This window comes from Falco naumanni, chromosome 12 (genome assembly GCF_017639655.2).
Source record: "Falco naumanni isolate bFalNau1 chromosome 12, bFalNau1.pat, whole genome shotgun sequence".
NCBI lineage: Eukaryota > Metazoa > Chordata > Aves > Falconiformes > Falconidae > Falco > Falco naumanni.
The window spans coordinates 16,364,717-16,381,044 of NC_054065.1; the positions used below are offsets into that span (position 1 = coordinate 16,364,717).

General features: G+C 36.1%; 1 protein-coding gene across 2 annotated transcripts in view; it reads left to right on the plus strand.

The window, feature by feature from the left end:
- The window catches only part of BABAM2 (BRISC and BRCA1 A complex member 2), a 169,435-nt gene that overhangs the window by 45,372 nt on the left and 107,735 nt on the right, over window positions 1-16,328 (plus strand). Inside the window, exons 5-6 of one of the 2 annotated variants that reach the window (XM_040612038.1) lie at window positions 3,551-3,745; window positions 8,921-8,995. In XM_040612038.1, coding sequence (XP_040467972.1) covers window positions 3,551-3,745; window positions 8,921-8,995 — 270 coding nt within the window. The remainder of the gene's footprint in view (window positions 1-3,550; window positions 3,746-8,920; window positions 8,996-16,328) is intronic. The other variant, XM_040612039.1, reaches the window with a different exon arrangement.

The following is a 16,328-nucleotide window of genomic DNA, read 5'->3' on the forward strand; positions in this document are numbered from 1 at the left end:
GTTTTCTTATTTATGTTTTTTTTCTGAAGCTGTAACAACTAAAACTCATAATTTTAAAGTTACATTCAGAACATAATTTTTATGCAAGATTTGGGTTTTGTGGCAAAACTTAGAGCCACAGAACACAGAAACCATGGTTGCTTGCTCTGTTCTTCTCATGTTTTAAATATTTGAAAATACTGTTGCTTAAAAAGCTATGTTGGGTAGGGTTTGAATACAGCCTTCAGGCAATGAGAAAATGAAGCGCACAGTCTACTACTTCTTTTTGCTCCAAAGCCTTTAGTTTAAGGTTTTTCTGATCGAAACTGTTTCCAAAGTCTAATAGAGAATACAATGCTGCATTGCTAAATAAAATTTTATTTAGAAGATCCTTCATCTCTAAAGAAGGAGGTCAATTTACTGTTGCAGGGACACTACTCTCATTGACTAAAATGACAAATCTTTGCATGTTCTCAGAAGAATAATTATAATGCTGAAATTGTAGTGATGAAGGCATTCTACAAGGCATCAACTTGATAAAAATCAGATTCTGCTTTAGTTAGGTTTCAGCAAGGTATGTTACAGGTAGTTGCTTACTCTGATTTAAAAAATAGAAGGAAGATCAAAAAAGGTACTGTTTTAAACTGAGAGAATGTAGCATGTATTTTGACATACTGTTAAAACTGGGTCACAATATAATGGTTTAAAAGTATTTCCGGATGAATGAACCTACTGCTTAGGACAAATAGGCAACACTTAAATATATGTAAAAAGAAATTTCATACATAAATATGTCATTGTATTCAGATGTGTTTGTGTTAAATTTTATAAAATTAGATCTTCTGAAAAGAATAGCATTTCAGCAAAGTTAACATAATGGATGGAAATGTAAAGGCCAATTGCCAAATAACAATCACTACAGTGATAGAATTCTAAAGTCAAGAATTAGTTTATTTAAATCAGAATTTGTATTAAAGAAAATGTCTGTAACTGTTGTGTATTTACTCTTTCATCAGTGAGAATCCATTGTAATTGATGTATGTACTGGGTGGGTAGTTGAATTTCTCTCCAGGTGATTTGTTTTTATAACCAGTTCATACTTTGTTTGAATCTTTAGTTACTGAATGAAAGGCATTTAGTAAGGATCCTACAGTCAAATAATTCATTTTAATTCCTGTACCTTTAAGGCAATACAGTATTAACACTGTTTTGATGCAGTGTTCTTGAATTCTTTGAAGAGAGCGATACTCTAGCTTCATGCTGGACAAATGACAATGGATTTCCTCTTGCTCTTTTTTTGTTCTATAATGTTATTTAAAAAACAAAAGGTTCGGTTGCATTTAGGTCAGTTTTTAAAATATTGTTGGTCATTTCCTTTGACAGAACATTTCTATTGTGTTATACCAATGTCATTAGGAGGAAAGGTTATTCCCACTTGTCTGGCTGATATCAATACCTACTGGCATATTACATCCTCTGGCTTTCTGGAAATGCTTTATTTGAGCAGCAGCTTGGGAACAGGAAATTTAAGGTTATACACAGTCTGGTTTCAGACTGCATGATACAAAATGTGTTTCCTAGAAGATGCTGTCTACCAGATAAATTTTCTCTAGTATTTTGTAGAATCAGATAAGCTTAAATGGGTTCCATTCGGGAATAAATTTTTACTAGCCAGGCAGACTAGGTAGAACAAGGCTTTCAGTTACTCTAGTGTTTGTTTGAGGAGCTTACTTTGGAATGTAGCTTACCTTTTAAGATATGGTAGTGATAATATTCCCGGGTTTTAGGTGTTCTTACTGTTTAGGAGGAATACTTTTACTTCAAGCCATGGTCAATTGTGAAGTCTGTGATGCTCTAATAGCTTCTATAGGCAGAGGCTCAAGGATAGCGTCTCAGCCACGCTGAGCAGCCCTTTCTGCCAGAATCATAGTGAGCAGGAGAATAGGAGTACAGTTTAATCCTGTAACTGCTCATTGAACTGTTCATTCATCCATGTAAAACAAAGTAATTCATGATCAGCAGTTATGTCCTGTTGTGTGTGCCTGTCAGTCTTGGGTGAAGCTGTAAATTCTGTAAACATCAGGTCTTTTTCAAATCTGTACTCTAAAGGTACATATTCCCCTAAGTGCTCCATCTGTGCTCTAAGATTATAATTTTTTCTTTTTTTATCAAAGCAAGAATGTCTGTGTTTCTGAAGAATGAGAGTACTGCCTTCCAAAACTGTTTCTCTCAATAATTTTCATGTGACAGGAATGTATGTTTTTAATCCTAATCACAGGAATGAGTGATGTGTAGACAGTTAATGCAGCAGTGCCAGCTGTAGTCATTCAAAAATCACAAATGATGTTGTTGAAAGTCATACAGTGGTCTAAAAGCCATGTTATGAGATAGAAAAGAGATTGTATTTCTGAATTGTGTTTCTTTCATTTTTGTCTTTTTCTGTATGTAGGTGATGCATACACAGATTTCTTTGCCTCTCTGGTAGCTACTAAATTAAATGAGAAGGGATGAAGGGGATGGGTAAAATGTAGCTGAGATGCTCTTAAAATTGATCCCCTCTAGGACTGGGGACTTCAGAAAAAAACATGTGCTAAGATTTGAAATAAAAATGCCTTGGTAAAAATTATTGATTTAGTTTTTTTTTTTTTTAAGCTCAAAAAACCCCCAAGATTTTCAAGGAAGTATTTCATGTTACAAATTAGACTTTTATGTTTGAAATGATGGTGCTGAGAGTGAGAAATTCATTTTGATAACATCTTAAATATGTATGACTTCAGAGGGAAACAAATGTAGTGAAAAGAGAAATACTTGAAGGATTGTCTCTTGTCTTGTCTCGTGTCCTGTCAGCAAGGAGCACAGGGTGAGTCCTCATCTGCCCTTAACGTTGATCCATTCTAGATCAACCACGTACAGGCGTGCAACGTTGATCCTGTTAGGTATGGTTTGTAACACAGAAAACCTTCCTGAATAAAACTTACTGTGCACTGAAGACTGGTCTAAGCCAATGTTAGAATAGTTAAACTAAGAGATAACATTGTTACTGTGCTGCTGACACAGTTATCTTCATTGTATTAACAATTTTATATCTGTTAACTACGTTTCTTGATATACAGTGAACTTGTAATAAAAACTTTGTGCATTGAAGAGGCTTGTATGTCCATGGCGTATGTGTTAAGGGGGTGAGGCAAGGCAACTAGTGACAAGACAGTCAAGGTGAAGTAAAGCACAAGGCTGAGGCCACAGAAGAGAACCCATTTGCTCTGTCAATACAATACCTACGGTGTGAATAATGGAGCAGTTTCCATAGTTTCCTATCTGTGCCTGGTAGTAGCCTTGTTATCAGTTTTCTGGTAGGTCCCTGTATGGGCTTTTATTTGACATTAAGGGTTGTTTGTGCTGTTTGACCTGGTTTTCTTCCAAAGCATGATACAACTTGTGCATTTAATATTATGGTTTAGCTTTGCTACAAAGTTTCCACATACATTTGTGCCTCCGATATCAGTATGGAAGGGGGAGTGCTTGTCTATTAACTGTAAACAGTTTTGGTATCTGTTCTTCTCTAATTTAACAGAATTTAGCTTCTTGGAATCCTTCAAACCCTGAATGCCTCCTGCTTGTTGTGAAAGAGCTTGTGCAGCAGTATCACCAATTTCAGTGCAGCCGATTACGTGAGAGCTCTCGTCTCATGTTTGAGTATCAGACTTTACTTGAAGAGCCCCAGTATGGAGAAAATATGGAAATCTATGCTGGCAAAAAAAACAATTGGGTAAGCTTTTAAGAATATTTTTGCTAAAATGCTTTTAGTGATTCTTTCATTTTAATAAATACAGCTCTTGCCTTGGAAAACTTGAGTTATTTCTGTGCATCTCCATGCTTTATGTTTCCAATGAGGAATTTGACTCCAACTCATTTTCTGTACTCCCTGTTTTGTACATTGCTGTCACTCCACTACCTTGTTTGAACTAATTTTCCAGGTGAGTAACATTTTTTCAACCTGGTGTTAGTTCATCTAATTTATAGATGAAAACTTTGAAAACTATTGAAAAGCCTGTACAGTATTTACACAGCACAGTACAATGTTATGTGGAAGTTTGAGCTAGCTCTTGAAGATCTGAGAGGCAGAGTAACAGTGTTGGTGTGACACCCTGCCCAGGCAAGTCAGGGTAGGATGTATTAGGGCATGGTTCCACATTATGACTGAGCTGATTTAGTTGGTAGCTGCAGCTGCCTATATCTCTCTGGTGCTTGTCTAAAATGAAATAATGAGTTTCAAGAACCTAAACTGGAAAGAGAAAAAAACCTGAAACTTATTTTCTGCAGAAGGACAGGAGGAGGTGAGATAGGCTAGAGCAGTGACTTTACAGGGCCATGTCTTCATACAACAGTCAGACATTAAACTGTTTTATCTTTTTCCTGAAGTTATATCCTTTGCCTGGGAAATGTGCCATGATGTGTAGAAACACTATGTATACCATCTCAGCCTTCTGAAATGAGGCTTTTGGCAATGTAGACATTTTGGCTAGTGTGTGATTTGATTTTCAAATTTTTTTTTTTAAACTGATCTCTGCCACAGAGTAAGCTTTGCAAAAATCAGGTTTTTTCAGCTGGTGATATATTTATCATGGGAAGTTTGGGTATCAAGAAATATCTGTGTTTATGCTGAACGTGTCCCCCTCTTGCTTTCAGAAATAACATACTCTTGAGATGTACTGGCCTTCAGAAGCAGCATCTTCTGAAATAGATGCAGTCTAAAAATTGATGAAAATTTAGCATTCCTGTTATCAGGGCATAGAATTCGGCTTTACATCACTTTAATCATCCTTAAGCTACAGGTGATGCAAGCGTGTTTGCTTTACAATTCACAGTACTTACAGTCATCTGTTTTTCTTTTTATAGATGAGTCATCTAGGCTTTCTTATTTTAAGCCAAGTAAAATTTTCTTTGTCAGAGAATTTCAGATCTCTCTTATATGTTTATATATCAGAATTTATCATTGAAATCACTTTGGTCTTAAGTGTTATTCTCTATAGCTCACATGACAAACTGCCACATCTGTGAATATCATCAGACTGGTTTATTGAAATGCAGAAGGCTTTCTGAACTGTACTGAGATGTTACCAGAATTTTTGACAGCTGCCAAAATGCTTCTCAAGTTTGTAGAAAACATGGGGTTTTTTTCCCTTCTTTTTTTTTTTTTTTTTTTTTTTTTTTTTTTTTTTTTAGTAGGTAAGCAATATCTACTCAAGCTTTTTGAATCTTTCGTTAGTCTTTGGTGACTGAATAAAGAACTTTTTTGTGTGTTTGAAATGCTGTGTTAGTTAAAAATATTCCAACAAAATGAATCTTAAATACATTTTGAGGCAAATCCTTTTAATCACTGCAGAGGTATTTGAGGTTTCTGTAGTGTGTACGTTGTTTTCCAAGTTTACATTCTCTGTGAAGAAGACTCCGAGAGATTGTTTGGAGATTCTGTGAACCTGGTGTCTACACAACAGAGGCTTGTTTATTACTGTTCTGAAATTCAAAACTATGAAACTTGTGTAGATCTTCTTCCTATAGTTTAAAACTGTCTTTTCATTCTTGACGATCAGGGCAGTAAGACTGTTTATCTGAAAAGCAAGAGGTAAACTGCATGTTATCTCCTCTGCCTAGAAGTCATTGAAATTCTTGTTGTTGCTGTCTGTCAGAAACCAATAGTAGCTCAGCAGACTTCTATGACTGAACCTTGCACAGGGTTATGAAAGCAATCATCTTAAGTGCATCAGTTTAAAAACTTCATTTGAAGAGAAGGCCTGAGTTCAGTGATGTGTCCCAAAATAGAACAGAAATTTGCTTTTTATCTTGGTTCCAGTATCTCCCATTTTCTGAAGTGTTCTCCAAGATCTGTGACAAATAGGTAAACCATTATCTAGCTTAGTAGCTTCATGTTGACGGAGTACCAGTGGGTACAGATGCCCATTAACTATCTAATCTCCCAGTGCTGTGACCAGAAATTCATCTGACTTGACCTGATGCCTGTGGCCGGCCGGCTGGGGTTGGGTAGGCAAGCACCATGGACAGGGACTGCTCCCTGCCTGCCCAGAACACTTTTGGAAGTAAGACTTTGTATAATAATCTTGATTGAATGACGTAAAAGATCTAAACTGCAAGTCCTTATTTTCTTCTAAATCTTGGAGCAGCTGACGTTTTGATCAGATGCCATTCATCTGTTCAGTGGCCATCCCAGTTCATTAGACTTGGTGTTTTACCAGAAATAAGTTCTGGATTTTATGGCAAATGTATGGCATTTTTTGGGCGTTTAATCCAAGCAAGAAGCAGTGTTATAATATCCATTTCACTCTGAATAAAGAATGAGTACCCTGACTGTCATCAGAGTAGTCTTTGTGTTATAACGTGCACAAGAAGTCAGTGATTTTTCTGCATACATAAGTAATGCATCATCAGAAAGCTGACATCTGTCCTCACAAGTAGTGTCATCAGGAAAGGGTTCAGAGTCTGTCTTTTAATATATGCTCACTTTTTGTGGCATAGTGTTTCCATGTGCAATTGCTTTGCCTCTATTGCGTGACTACCAGGGGCAAATTTTAAGGGCAGTACTGAGCTAGCTGGCGGTAGGGTGGATTACAAACTAACATCACACAAACCCTTTTGGCAAATGATCTAAATGGCAAGGCACCATTGGAAAGATTTTGCTTGCATTTAAGATTTTTTTTTTTCTTGTATAGTGACTGGGAGGCAGAATGAGTTATCTCTAGTTCATGCCTGATACATAGACCAGGAAACAAATTGGCACTGATATTAGCAATGCTTTTTGTACATCTACGTAATACATCATCTTTGTCTATATGTGCTTAGTTCCTTGTGGTGAAAACTTTTCTTAATTTAGGCATAAAATAATCGAAGGAATCCAGTTCTGTAGAATTTTTCCCCTCTCAGTTTTATTTAATGTCAGTACCACAGAAAATAACGTGCTTAGCAAACAATCACTTACATTCCTGTGTTGTTCTGCTTAGCAGCTACCATTCCTTTTGGAAAGCCAGTTTCCATTGGCTTTCACCTCCAGTACTTTCTCAGGGAGACTCGTGCATCCGGAAGCTGGTTTTCTTCAGTGTTTTATACAGCCAGTTCCTTTCTGAATCAGTATGCATAGCAATTGAGGTGGAGCATAGTTACAAGGGCTTGTGCTTGGGTGGTATATGGCCAGTGACAACCTTTATGTTTTCTTTTATGCTGAGATCAAAGCAATGTATGGATTATCACAGGTAAGTGAGAGGGGAGGCAAAAGTATTTACTATTTTGCAAAAGCATATGGCTTATCTTCAGTATCGGTACAGGTGAATTTAAATGCTTTCCTCTTCAAAAGTTGTAGCCTTTGGCAAGCTGTCATCATAGCTACGTAGAGTTCTTGTGATATCATCTACATGTAGTAGAACAGTGGTCTAAAAGGTATCCTTCTGATATCTGTGTGGCTTATAAGCCCTTGAGTATTGAGAGGTCTGAGTACTGGCATAGGTTGTCCAGAGAGATTGTGGGATCTGCATCAGAGAAATTCAGATGCCATCTGGACATGGTCCCAGGCACCCTGTTCGCTCTCACCGTTCCCTACATCTCTTCCATGGATCACTGCTGCATTTTATAGGAAAAACGCTTCCGTTATTTTAGACATATTACAGGCTTTTGCTTAACACAAGGTATAGCTGTATACACAATAAAGATGATACTGTTTAAATCAAGTATGGTATTTATATTCACCCTTTTAATGAGAACTGCAATATACACATTCACTGTAGATGCATGTGCACTTTGTTAAAATTTGTATATTGTACACTTCTTGTTTGAAGTATTTTTCTTCTTGCTTTGGATGTGCAAGACATTTAAAATATTAAAATGAAAATTTGATACAGTAACTGTATTCAGGAAATAGTGAACTAGTACATAAGTGTTGCTGTGGAAGAACGATTGCTGCATGTTCGTACAGCTTTGCTTTGTCCCATGGCTTGTTATAATGAAGTACTGGGGGATTTTATAAGTTGTTTGTCATTGTGTAACTAAGTAGCGTATGTATGCAAAATGTTTAATGCTTTTTGTACTACTAAATCTACATGACAAATATATCTGCTGTATGGCTACTTTATTGAATTAAATAATAGGGATGCCAAAAAATTAATATGGAGGAAATCAGGCATGCATTTGTTTTTCAAAAAGAGCTAACTTCATTGCTTCATAACCAGGTGGACAAAGTCTGGTTTTAAGGAAGTGTATGAAACTGAAAGGAAATCCTTTCTATTTCCCTTGCATACAGTTCATGCATAAAAAAGAGCAATGTGTAGGGGATGCTTGGCAAATTTTCAGTAAATGGTTGTCTAGGTGTTAAGAGTCACATAATTCTGAAAACTAATTACATAAAACCACCTACTTCAGTTCTTTCCACTGTGTTTATTCAGAGGACACTTTTGATACATTCTCACCTTAATGCAAATTCTCTCATTTATACCTGCAATGTTTGTGAAGATACCGCTATTTTGTCTATACGCTTTTATAAATGTGTCAGGTTTTTAGCTTTGCTTTCAGACCATTTGCAGTTCTTACCGGACCTTTGTCCGGAAATGAGTACAGCCAAGAGAGATCTATATTTAGGGCCCAACAAAGTGTAGTCTGATTTTTTCAGGCACATTGTTGTATTCTGACTACTTTTTGCTGTTGACTTACCGGCAATGATGTTTTATGGGTTTTAAGGTGTTTACTTGTATAACATCTGTGAAATCTGTAGATTATTTTTTTCCTCTTCGGTAATTCCATTGAGAAATGTTGTTTTAAATCTCAACCCTTCTGTTTGGTATGAGCTCTTGCACGTTTTTCTGGTTAATATTTCATTGACAGAATGTTCAATTTGTGGTTCTGTTTGACACCAGGTCTCATTAATGTTACCTTTTTTTCACAGACTGGAGAATTCTCAGCTCGCTTCCTCTTGAAGTTGCCTGTAGATTTCAGCAATATTCCTACATACCTTCTCAAGGTAAAGTGCATGTGTAAGTTGACAGTATTTGTGAGAGAGTATGAATTATTGAAATGTTCTTAGTAACTACTCTGACTTTCCTGCCCTCCTCCTCTCCAAGAGTTTGAAAGTCCACCATTTCTAAACCTGATTGCATTATGTTTTGGAAAGGTGATGTTAGACATACTGCTGTTATGTGTGCCATTTTACCAGGTAGTAGATACACACGTATCATGCTAAAGGATCTTGCAGGATTTGGGTTATTGTAGAAGATGGCATGCAGTGTAGATGTTCTGGGTTTTGTGTAGGTATAATATGGTAAGTTACAAGCTCTTGACCACAGTGAAGGTATTATCTTGGGGAATAAATTTTAATATTTCCAGAAAAATTCTTTTATATGAGTCTGTGGAATTTCATGCTATGTAAGTGTTGGGGTTTTTAATGAACAGTCCAGTTGTACCAGTAGTCTTGACAGTAGAAGAAGAAAAGCAAATTAATAACCATTTCTTAACAGGGAATGAAAGCAAATACTGATGACACGAACTGAAGGTTTTGGTTACTTTGCTTCATTGTTTACATAAACACTAATTTGACCAGATACTTTAGAAAGTAGGACTATAGAGTATTGAGTTGGGAAAAAGTATTTCTTTCTTTGCTAAGCAGAAAAAAGACTCCTTGTGACAAACTACCAATATGTATTAATTTGAAATGAGTGGTTTTCACAGCAAAAGGACAGTCACTTTTTCAAGCAGTTACTGTGGAAGCCCATTGTAAGGTCAGTGTTACTATATTCAGAGAACACAGTGAGACCTGTGTTCTTTTTGTCTATCATTGCTGTCAGAATGAAGTGGCAGAACTTCTGCAGACAAGGTTTGAGTCAGCTGATGTTACCAACACCCATCTTTCCTTCAAACTGCATGTCTGCCTCCTTCCGCAGCTGTTTATTTTTAAATGTTTGGAAAGAAGAACAGCTACTTAATGTTTAGCAACTCGTGCTGTGATGACAATGTCAGTGTAGATCCCATTACCTCCTTTTCATCTTATTGTTAGAACTGTCTTCAGCTGCTGTTGGATCACAATTGCAAGTATGAGTCGTTTCTCTAAATAAGATGTCTTGAGCCAAGAAACATGAAAATAAAGGCAGACCCAGCTATAATCTGACTCAGATTTTTGGTTGTAGTCTGAGATCAGTGTCCTATGATTTCTTTACCTTCTGTAGACTGTTTACTGTTTGTGTAATGAGGCTGCACCTAACTTTCTCAAAAGCATCCAAATTTTTTTAGTTTCTTCCTGTGTTCATGGTAGCAGTCCTTCTCCCAGCTGCTGTCTCTCATCAGAGCCTTCTCTCCTGATGGGAGCATTTCCAGTCAGATGTAAGAGGGTTGGCCATGGCCTTTTCAGGAAGGATGTCATTGAGAAGCAGGATGCAGCAATGGCTCACCTGGACTGCAGGATAGCTGTGACTTGCTTCTGAAAGGCTCTGTGGGGAAGAAAGGAGACTGAGAACATGGTGTAAACTGTGCTGTCAGAACTCCAAGTGCCACATTTTCCAGGAACAATTTTTAATTGGTCTTTCCAGGAACAAGTTTTAAGTAGTCAAGAAATTCAGGACAAGTGCATACCCAGTATGTTAAATAGCTTCAGTCACAGGTCTGTCTTACACCTCTGTTCAGCCTCTGGGGAAACTGCATGACTTGGAAGTTGGAAGGTGGTGTATGACTTACGTAAGTAACTGTTGTCGTATAGGAACCCTGTGATAGAAACAGATTCTACTTTTGTTCCTGGAGAGTAACATTTTAATGGCAGCATACTCTTCCTTACTGTAATTCCCTGTCATGTTCACTAAACAACTTCTGTCTTCTCTAAACAAGGTTGATATACTGTGGATAAATCATCAGTGCTCCACAACTGCTTCCTGGAGCGCTGCTTGCCCCAAGTACTGAATGATTCATTAATCTGAAGGAAAAAGTGTATTTTGCATGCATATATAGGTTGTGTGATGTGAAGAGCAAGCACAGAATGCAGCAGAATCAAGGTTTCCCGTTCTACCTTTATTTTGACACTTCTAAAATATTAATTGTTTTAGATTTGGAGTTTTAAAATTAATGTATTTTTGTATGTAATAGGCTGGGTTTTTACAACAGCAGATCCTTCTTGATCAGTCCTTGGCTTTCTTACACAGACTTCTACTATGTGAACTGACAGGTTAACTGTCTGTGGTAGGAAGGTGGCGAGTAGTCTGGATGAGTAGCCACAGGAGAAGAAATACTGTGTTATTCCAGTAGTGTTTGTTGACGGCAGAAAAATAGCTCGACTCAGGCTCCAGCATGGATTATGGCAGAAAGGGCTCCGTAGCAGTCATAGATCTGTTACCTTTGGTGCCTTTATTGTGTTCTGACATTATCAGCTATATGAACCTCATCTCATATGACAACACTATAAAGGCAGGTAGAATTGAATCTCCTCTTTTGTGGTTAAAATAATTATGCTTTCTCTACTCCAAATTAATAAAATTATTTTTAAAAATGCAGATTTTTTTAATCTGTTGATGTCTGATCTTCTTTTTTTTTTTGATGAGACATTTGACTTAAATAGATTTTTGATTTTTTGCGATAAAATAGGAGTTTATTTTCCATTATGTCGGCTTCAATGCTACCTGCTGGAATATGGTACATGGTAGAGCATCTATTGATGCAGTGGAGGTACTTGTTAATATATTACCCTGAAAGGTGGAAGAGCAGTCGGTAATTGAAGACTGTTAGTGTGTATTAACAGCTTAATGTTTAACTGCAGAATTTAATGTGTTTGAAGTATGTTCTAGCCTGTAGCCAGCCTTATAGTGTGCAGTAGGTTCTCTGTAATGATTTCCGAAGTTCAAACCCGTGTTATACTTTCTCTGCCATCTTCTTTTTTGATATTTAAATAATACTACTTGCATTAAAATCTGGTGAAATATTGAAAGACCATTATTTTTGCGTCATCAATCATTCCTAGTACCCCAATGATTTGTCATGCTTTTCTGAATTTTTTTATTGATGACAGTAGGTAATCACACTACAGTTGTGACTGTAAAGCTTTATATAGTAAGCCAGTATGCAGGTTTGAGGATGTCAGCTGTCAGAACAGTCTGTAGTGCTACAAAAATCTTTGGAGTTACTGAGAATACACTCTGGAATCATAAGATCTTACTCAGTCAGATTTGTCCTGATGGGGGTAAGAGTATTCTTTTTTCCTTATAAAGAATAAAATTTTTAAGGAATAATGTAAGATATGTTGTTATGGGCTGGAGAGGTGGGTTTACCAGTTTATTTTAAAGGTGTTCGCTGCACTAAGTTTAAATACAGTTCAAGTGTGTGTGCATTTTAAGGCAGAATAGCGGACTATATGAAGAAGAGTGAGAATGATTAAAAGAGCAATGTAGAGTACACTGTCTCTTGAATTCTGAAATTCTACTAAAAATGCTTCAGTTGTTACTTGTTTGAAAACATAATACCCCTTGTAATGGTTGTAGCAGATAAATCTTTTTTCACAAGTTTTCTTGGCATATTCCTTCACATCGAATTAAAAAGTGTCATTCTTTATTTTCTATGCTAAAGAACTGTTCAAAAAGAAATGTTGGTTTACACTGAAAAAGTACATTTAGGAAAAGGCACCCTTTTGTTATTTTTCCCTATACAAAGTTATACTTTAATACAAAGGCTTTGAATTGAATGTGGACCTTCATATCCACTTTTACTTTGTTCTCTTATGCAAATCTGTCTGACTTAAATGAAAATTTCAGGTGTTGAAACAACTACAGAATCAAGCTGGTGGCTCAAACTGCTGCAAGGTTCATTACTGATAAGCCTTTCATTAAAGTTTCATTAAAATGTGACGAGAACATGGCTTTGGCTCAGGAAAATCCTAACATCTGTATCTGTTTGCTATTATACCTTATCTTTCCCTTTTTTGCAGTTGGATTTTTAATGAGCATATTCATTTTGGCTTAAATTCTTTTCTGTTGGTTGCAACATTTATAATTTTTACCACAGTATTTTATAAATTAAAGTATTCACTGTACATGTGGGGTTTGAGAGTCAGTCTCTAGTTCACATTTGTGCCTTTTTACAGATACCATGCATGCCACAGTAACAATGAAGGTAATAGACTTAGCACCTAAAATACCTCATCCAAATTTTGTTTCATTCTGTCAGCTATGGGGACACGTGCTATCTTAATGATAATTCATTAAAAATCTCCAGCTTAATAATTTACAAATTGTACTGTATTATGTAACTAGTATGATTGCACAATATGAGGGAACTTGGAGTATGTTGCCAGTGATGCTGTTGAAAACAACACATTTAAGTATTTTTCTTTCATCTCCCTGGGCTTTTTTAGGTATTGGCTAAATAAGATGTTCACTGATTACCACCACCTTCTTGTATGTAATTTTTGAAGTATTCATTTCCTATTCTTATGTACCTGCTTGTTGTGCCCTGGCAAACAGCTAATATCTGGACCAATTTAGCTATGATGCTGAGACCAGCAGCCTTCCAATAATTTTTTACTATTAAATTGTAAAGGAAATATGCAAAGCAGACCTAATTTCTGTGTAGAAGATTTTAAAAAATCTTCAAACGTGTTTTTTCTGAGGAGCATTTTTATGATGATCATTGTATTTAGTGCATATCTTTTAAAACTGAAACAAATAACAGACATTGTCTAGACACATTGCCAGGGGCCAAACAGTTGTGTGTAAGACTGTCAATGGAAAAGGTTTATCCTCAAGTTCAAACTGAAAGATAAGAACATACTTGTTTTTTTCCTTACTGTGATTTCATCATTTGGAAGTCTGTTAAAAGACTTTAGTGCAACTTTTGTTTATGACGTAGACCAAATTCCGAGTACTGTGAAAAGACTGCAATACTTGTGTATGTTTGAGTAATCTAGTAGAGGACAAACAAACGTTTAAGTATAATGTGCAGGGTCAAATGAGATATTTTTTTTCCAGGCTGGTTTCTTTACTGTTGTGATTTAGCAGTTTGATTTATTTGACAGCGTTTAAAGTTTGTGTAAAATTGCTGCAAATGTCAAAACACAAATATGCTTATATAAAAAGTAGTACTTCTGCTATTTAACTTGAAAAAATGAGCTAAATCTTCTGAAAAAGTATAATGCTTTCTTTTGCTTTTAAACTTCATTTGATGTTGTTGGTAGCTGGCTGACTGGAACCTGATGTGTAGTGTCTTAAAGTCACAAACTCAATGGCAAGAATGAATTAGTGTCCAGATCTGACTTGATCTTTTCATTCTAGACTGTTTCACAGTATGCTAAGCAGCTGCCTCTCAAAAGAGCATAGACCACTGTGCACTGTATACGATTTGACTATCCTGTCATAACATACGTATGTCTTCTATATTGCATAGGATGATGAACCTGTACAAGACATGCAGCTTGTCATGTCTGCGCTGTCAGCTGTCATTTTACCTCTTTCACAAATAGGAAAACTGGCAGTTTATAAGACTTGCAGGTAATCCTGAGATAGTATGTAGTTCTCATAATTCACAGTACTTTGGATATGCTTTCCATAGAGCTCTTTTAAGCTAATACATAGATTGCTATTAATCTTATACTACTTAAAGAGTGTGTGACAGAAAGTTAACTTCCTGCACTGTATCCTGTAATGCATTCCTTATCTTGAGATGTGTGTAAGCATTCGGAGCAAATAGGTTAAATTTTAAAAGGAGATGTCAGTATGATATTTGCTAGATTGCTTATTGTACCAGCATTAAATTACTTAAACAGAATATCAAATCATCGAAGATTGTCTAGGTTTCATCTGTTAATAGTTTAAAGTCAAACTTTATAACATGCAATTATAATGAGCCATAGAGATTTTAGATTAGAAGTGAGTCTGTGCAAGTTAGTACTGGCAACCTTCGAAACAGAATAGTTTGTAGTAGCTGAAGCCAGTAAATTGTACAATCTAGAGGCCGTGAAAATAAATGTTACCTGTGTGTGTATAGGAGATTTATCAAGAGGAGGTGTCATTGATACATGTCTCTTAAGAATCTTTCATTTCAGCCTGTGCCCAGAAATCTGTGGTTTACTTTTGCTGTACGCTTTTCTCATTCAAAAGTACTAAATGAAGTACCATTGAGGATGTGTTCCTTTTCCTCAGTGTGTTGGCTATGTCAGAGTAGCAGCCTGTTGCCAGAAGCATGCAAACTCCAAGCAGGGGAACTTACATAATGAGTGAGGCCGAAAAAACCCAACAAGCCCAACACCAAACTTGTTCAAGTCCTGAAATGTTTCTGGCAGTTTAGGAAGTTGTGGAGTCAGAAAAATAGTGGGTTTTTTTGTGATAAAGTATTTTGAAGTGGCTAGCTTTTCAGAATAGCTTAGAAAAGATCTGTCAGCTGTAAAGGTTTGAGGGTTTTGTTGGGGTTTGGGTTTGTTTTTATGTTTTATTTATTTATTTAGCAGGATGTTCCAGTTGTCACTGTAGGTAAAAGTTTAAGATCTTAATTATTCCACTGTATTGTGCTTCTTAGCCAGTCTTGCTGCTGCAGTTTAATTATTAACCTTACAGAGTTTTGCAGAATAGATCAGCCCTCTGGCTTTGCCACAGAATCTACTGATTCTGCCATTGGAGAGCTGAGTCAAGTTTACTGCTGTAATTCAGTAAAGCTCCAGAAATACTTATAGAAGCTATCATTTAGTCATCCTTTCATGATTTTATTCCAATATCTTCTGCCCGCAAACCAAGGGAAGCAAAGCCCTACAAAAGTATACTTTATTTATTTGAATTTTGTAAACTGATCAGTCTTCTTCATTCTCCCTAAATTTTGCTAGTACAGGTTCTCCACAATAACATGATTTGTTTGTAGTAACTAGTCACTAAAACCACATAAAACAGGGCAGTGTTAGGAACACCTTAAGCTCCATATGCTGAAAGCCAAAAGCAATATTTTAAATCAGCTTTTTCTGTAGTTTATTGGAAGATTTTGTTAATAAGATCTGTCAACTGCAACAGCTCATTCTGCACAGCTGATGATTTTTATAGGTTATGATCTTAATATGAATCATAATCTCCAGTCAACTGTATTTCTGATGACAGTTGCCTTATTTTTAAACAATTTATTTTTATAGTGCAATAGTAAAGGAAAGGACCACCTCATCTACTGATAAATTAAATCTTACATTAATCTCAATTTCTATGAAATTTTCTCTGATTTGATAGAACTACTAATTTGCTGTTCTGAGATGGGTAGAAATAGTGGTTTTTTCATTGATTTTCTAAAAAAAGAATTTATGAAGAAAACCAAAAAGAACAGCTTCTGAAATTTAAAAGCCTTTTTTGCATCTGGTG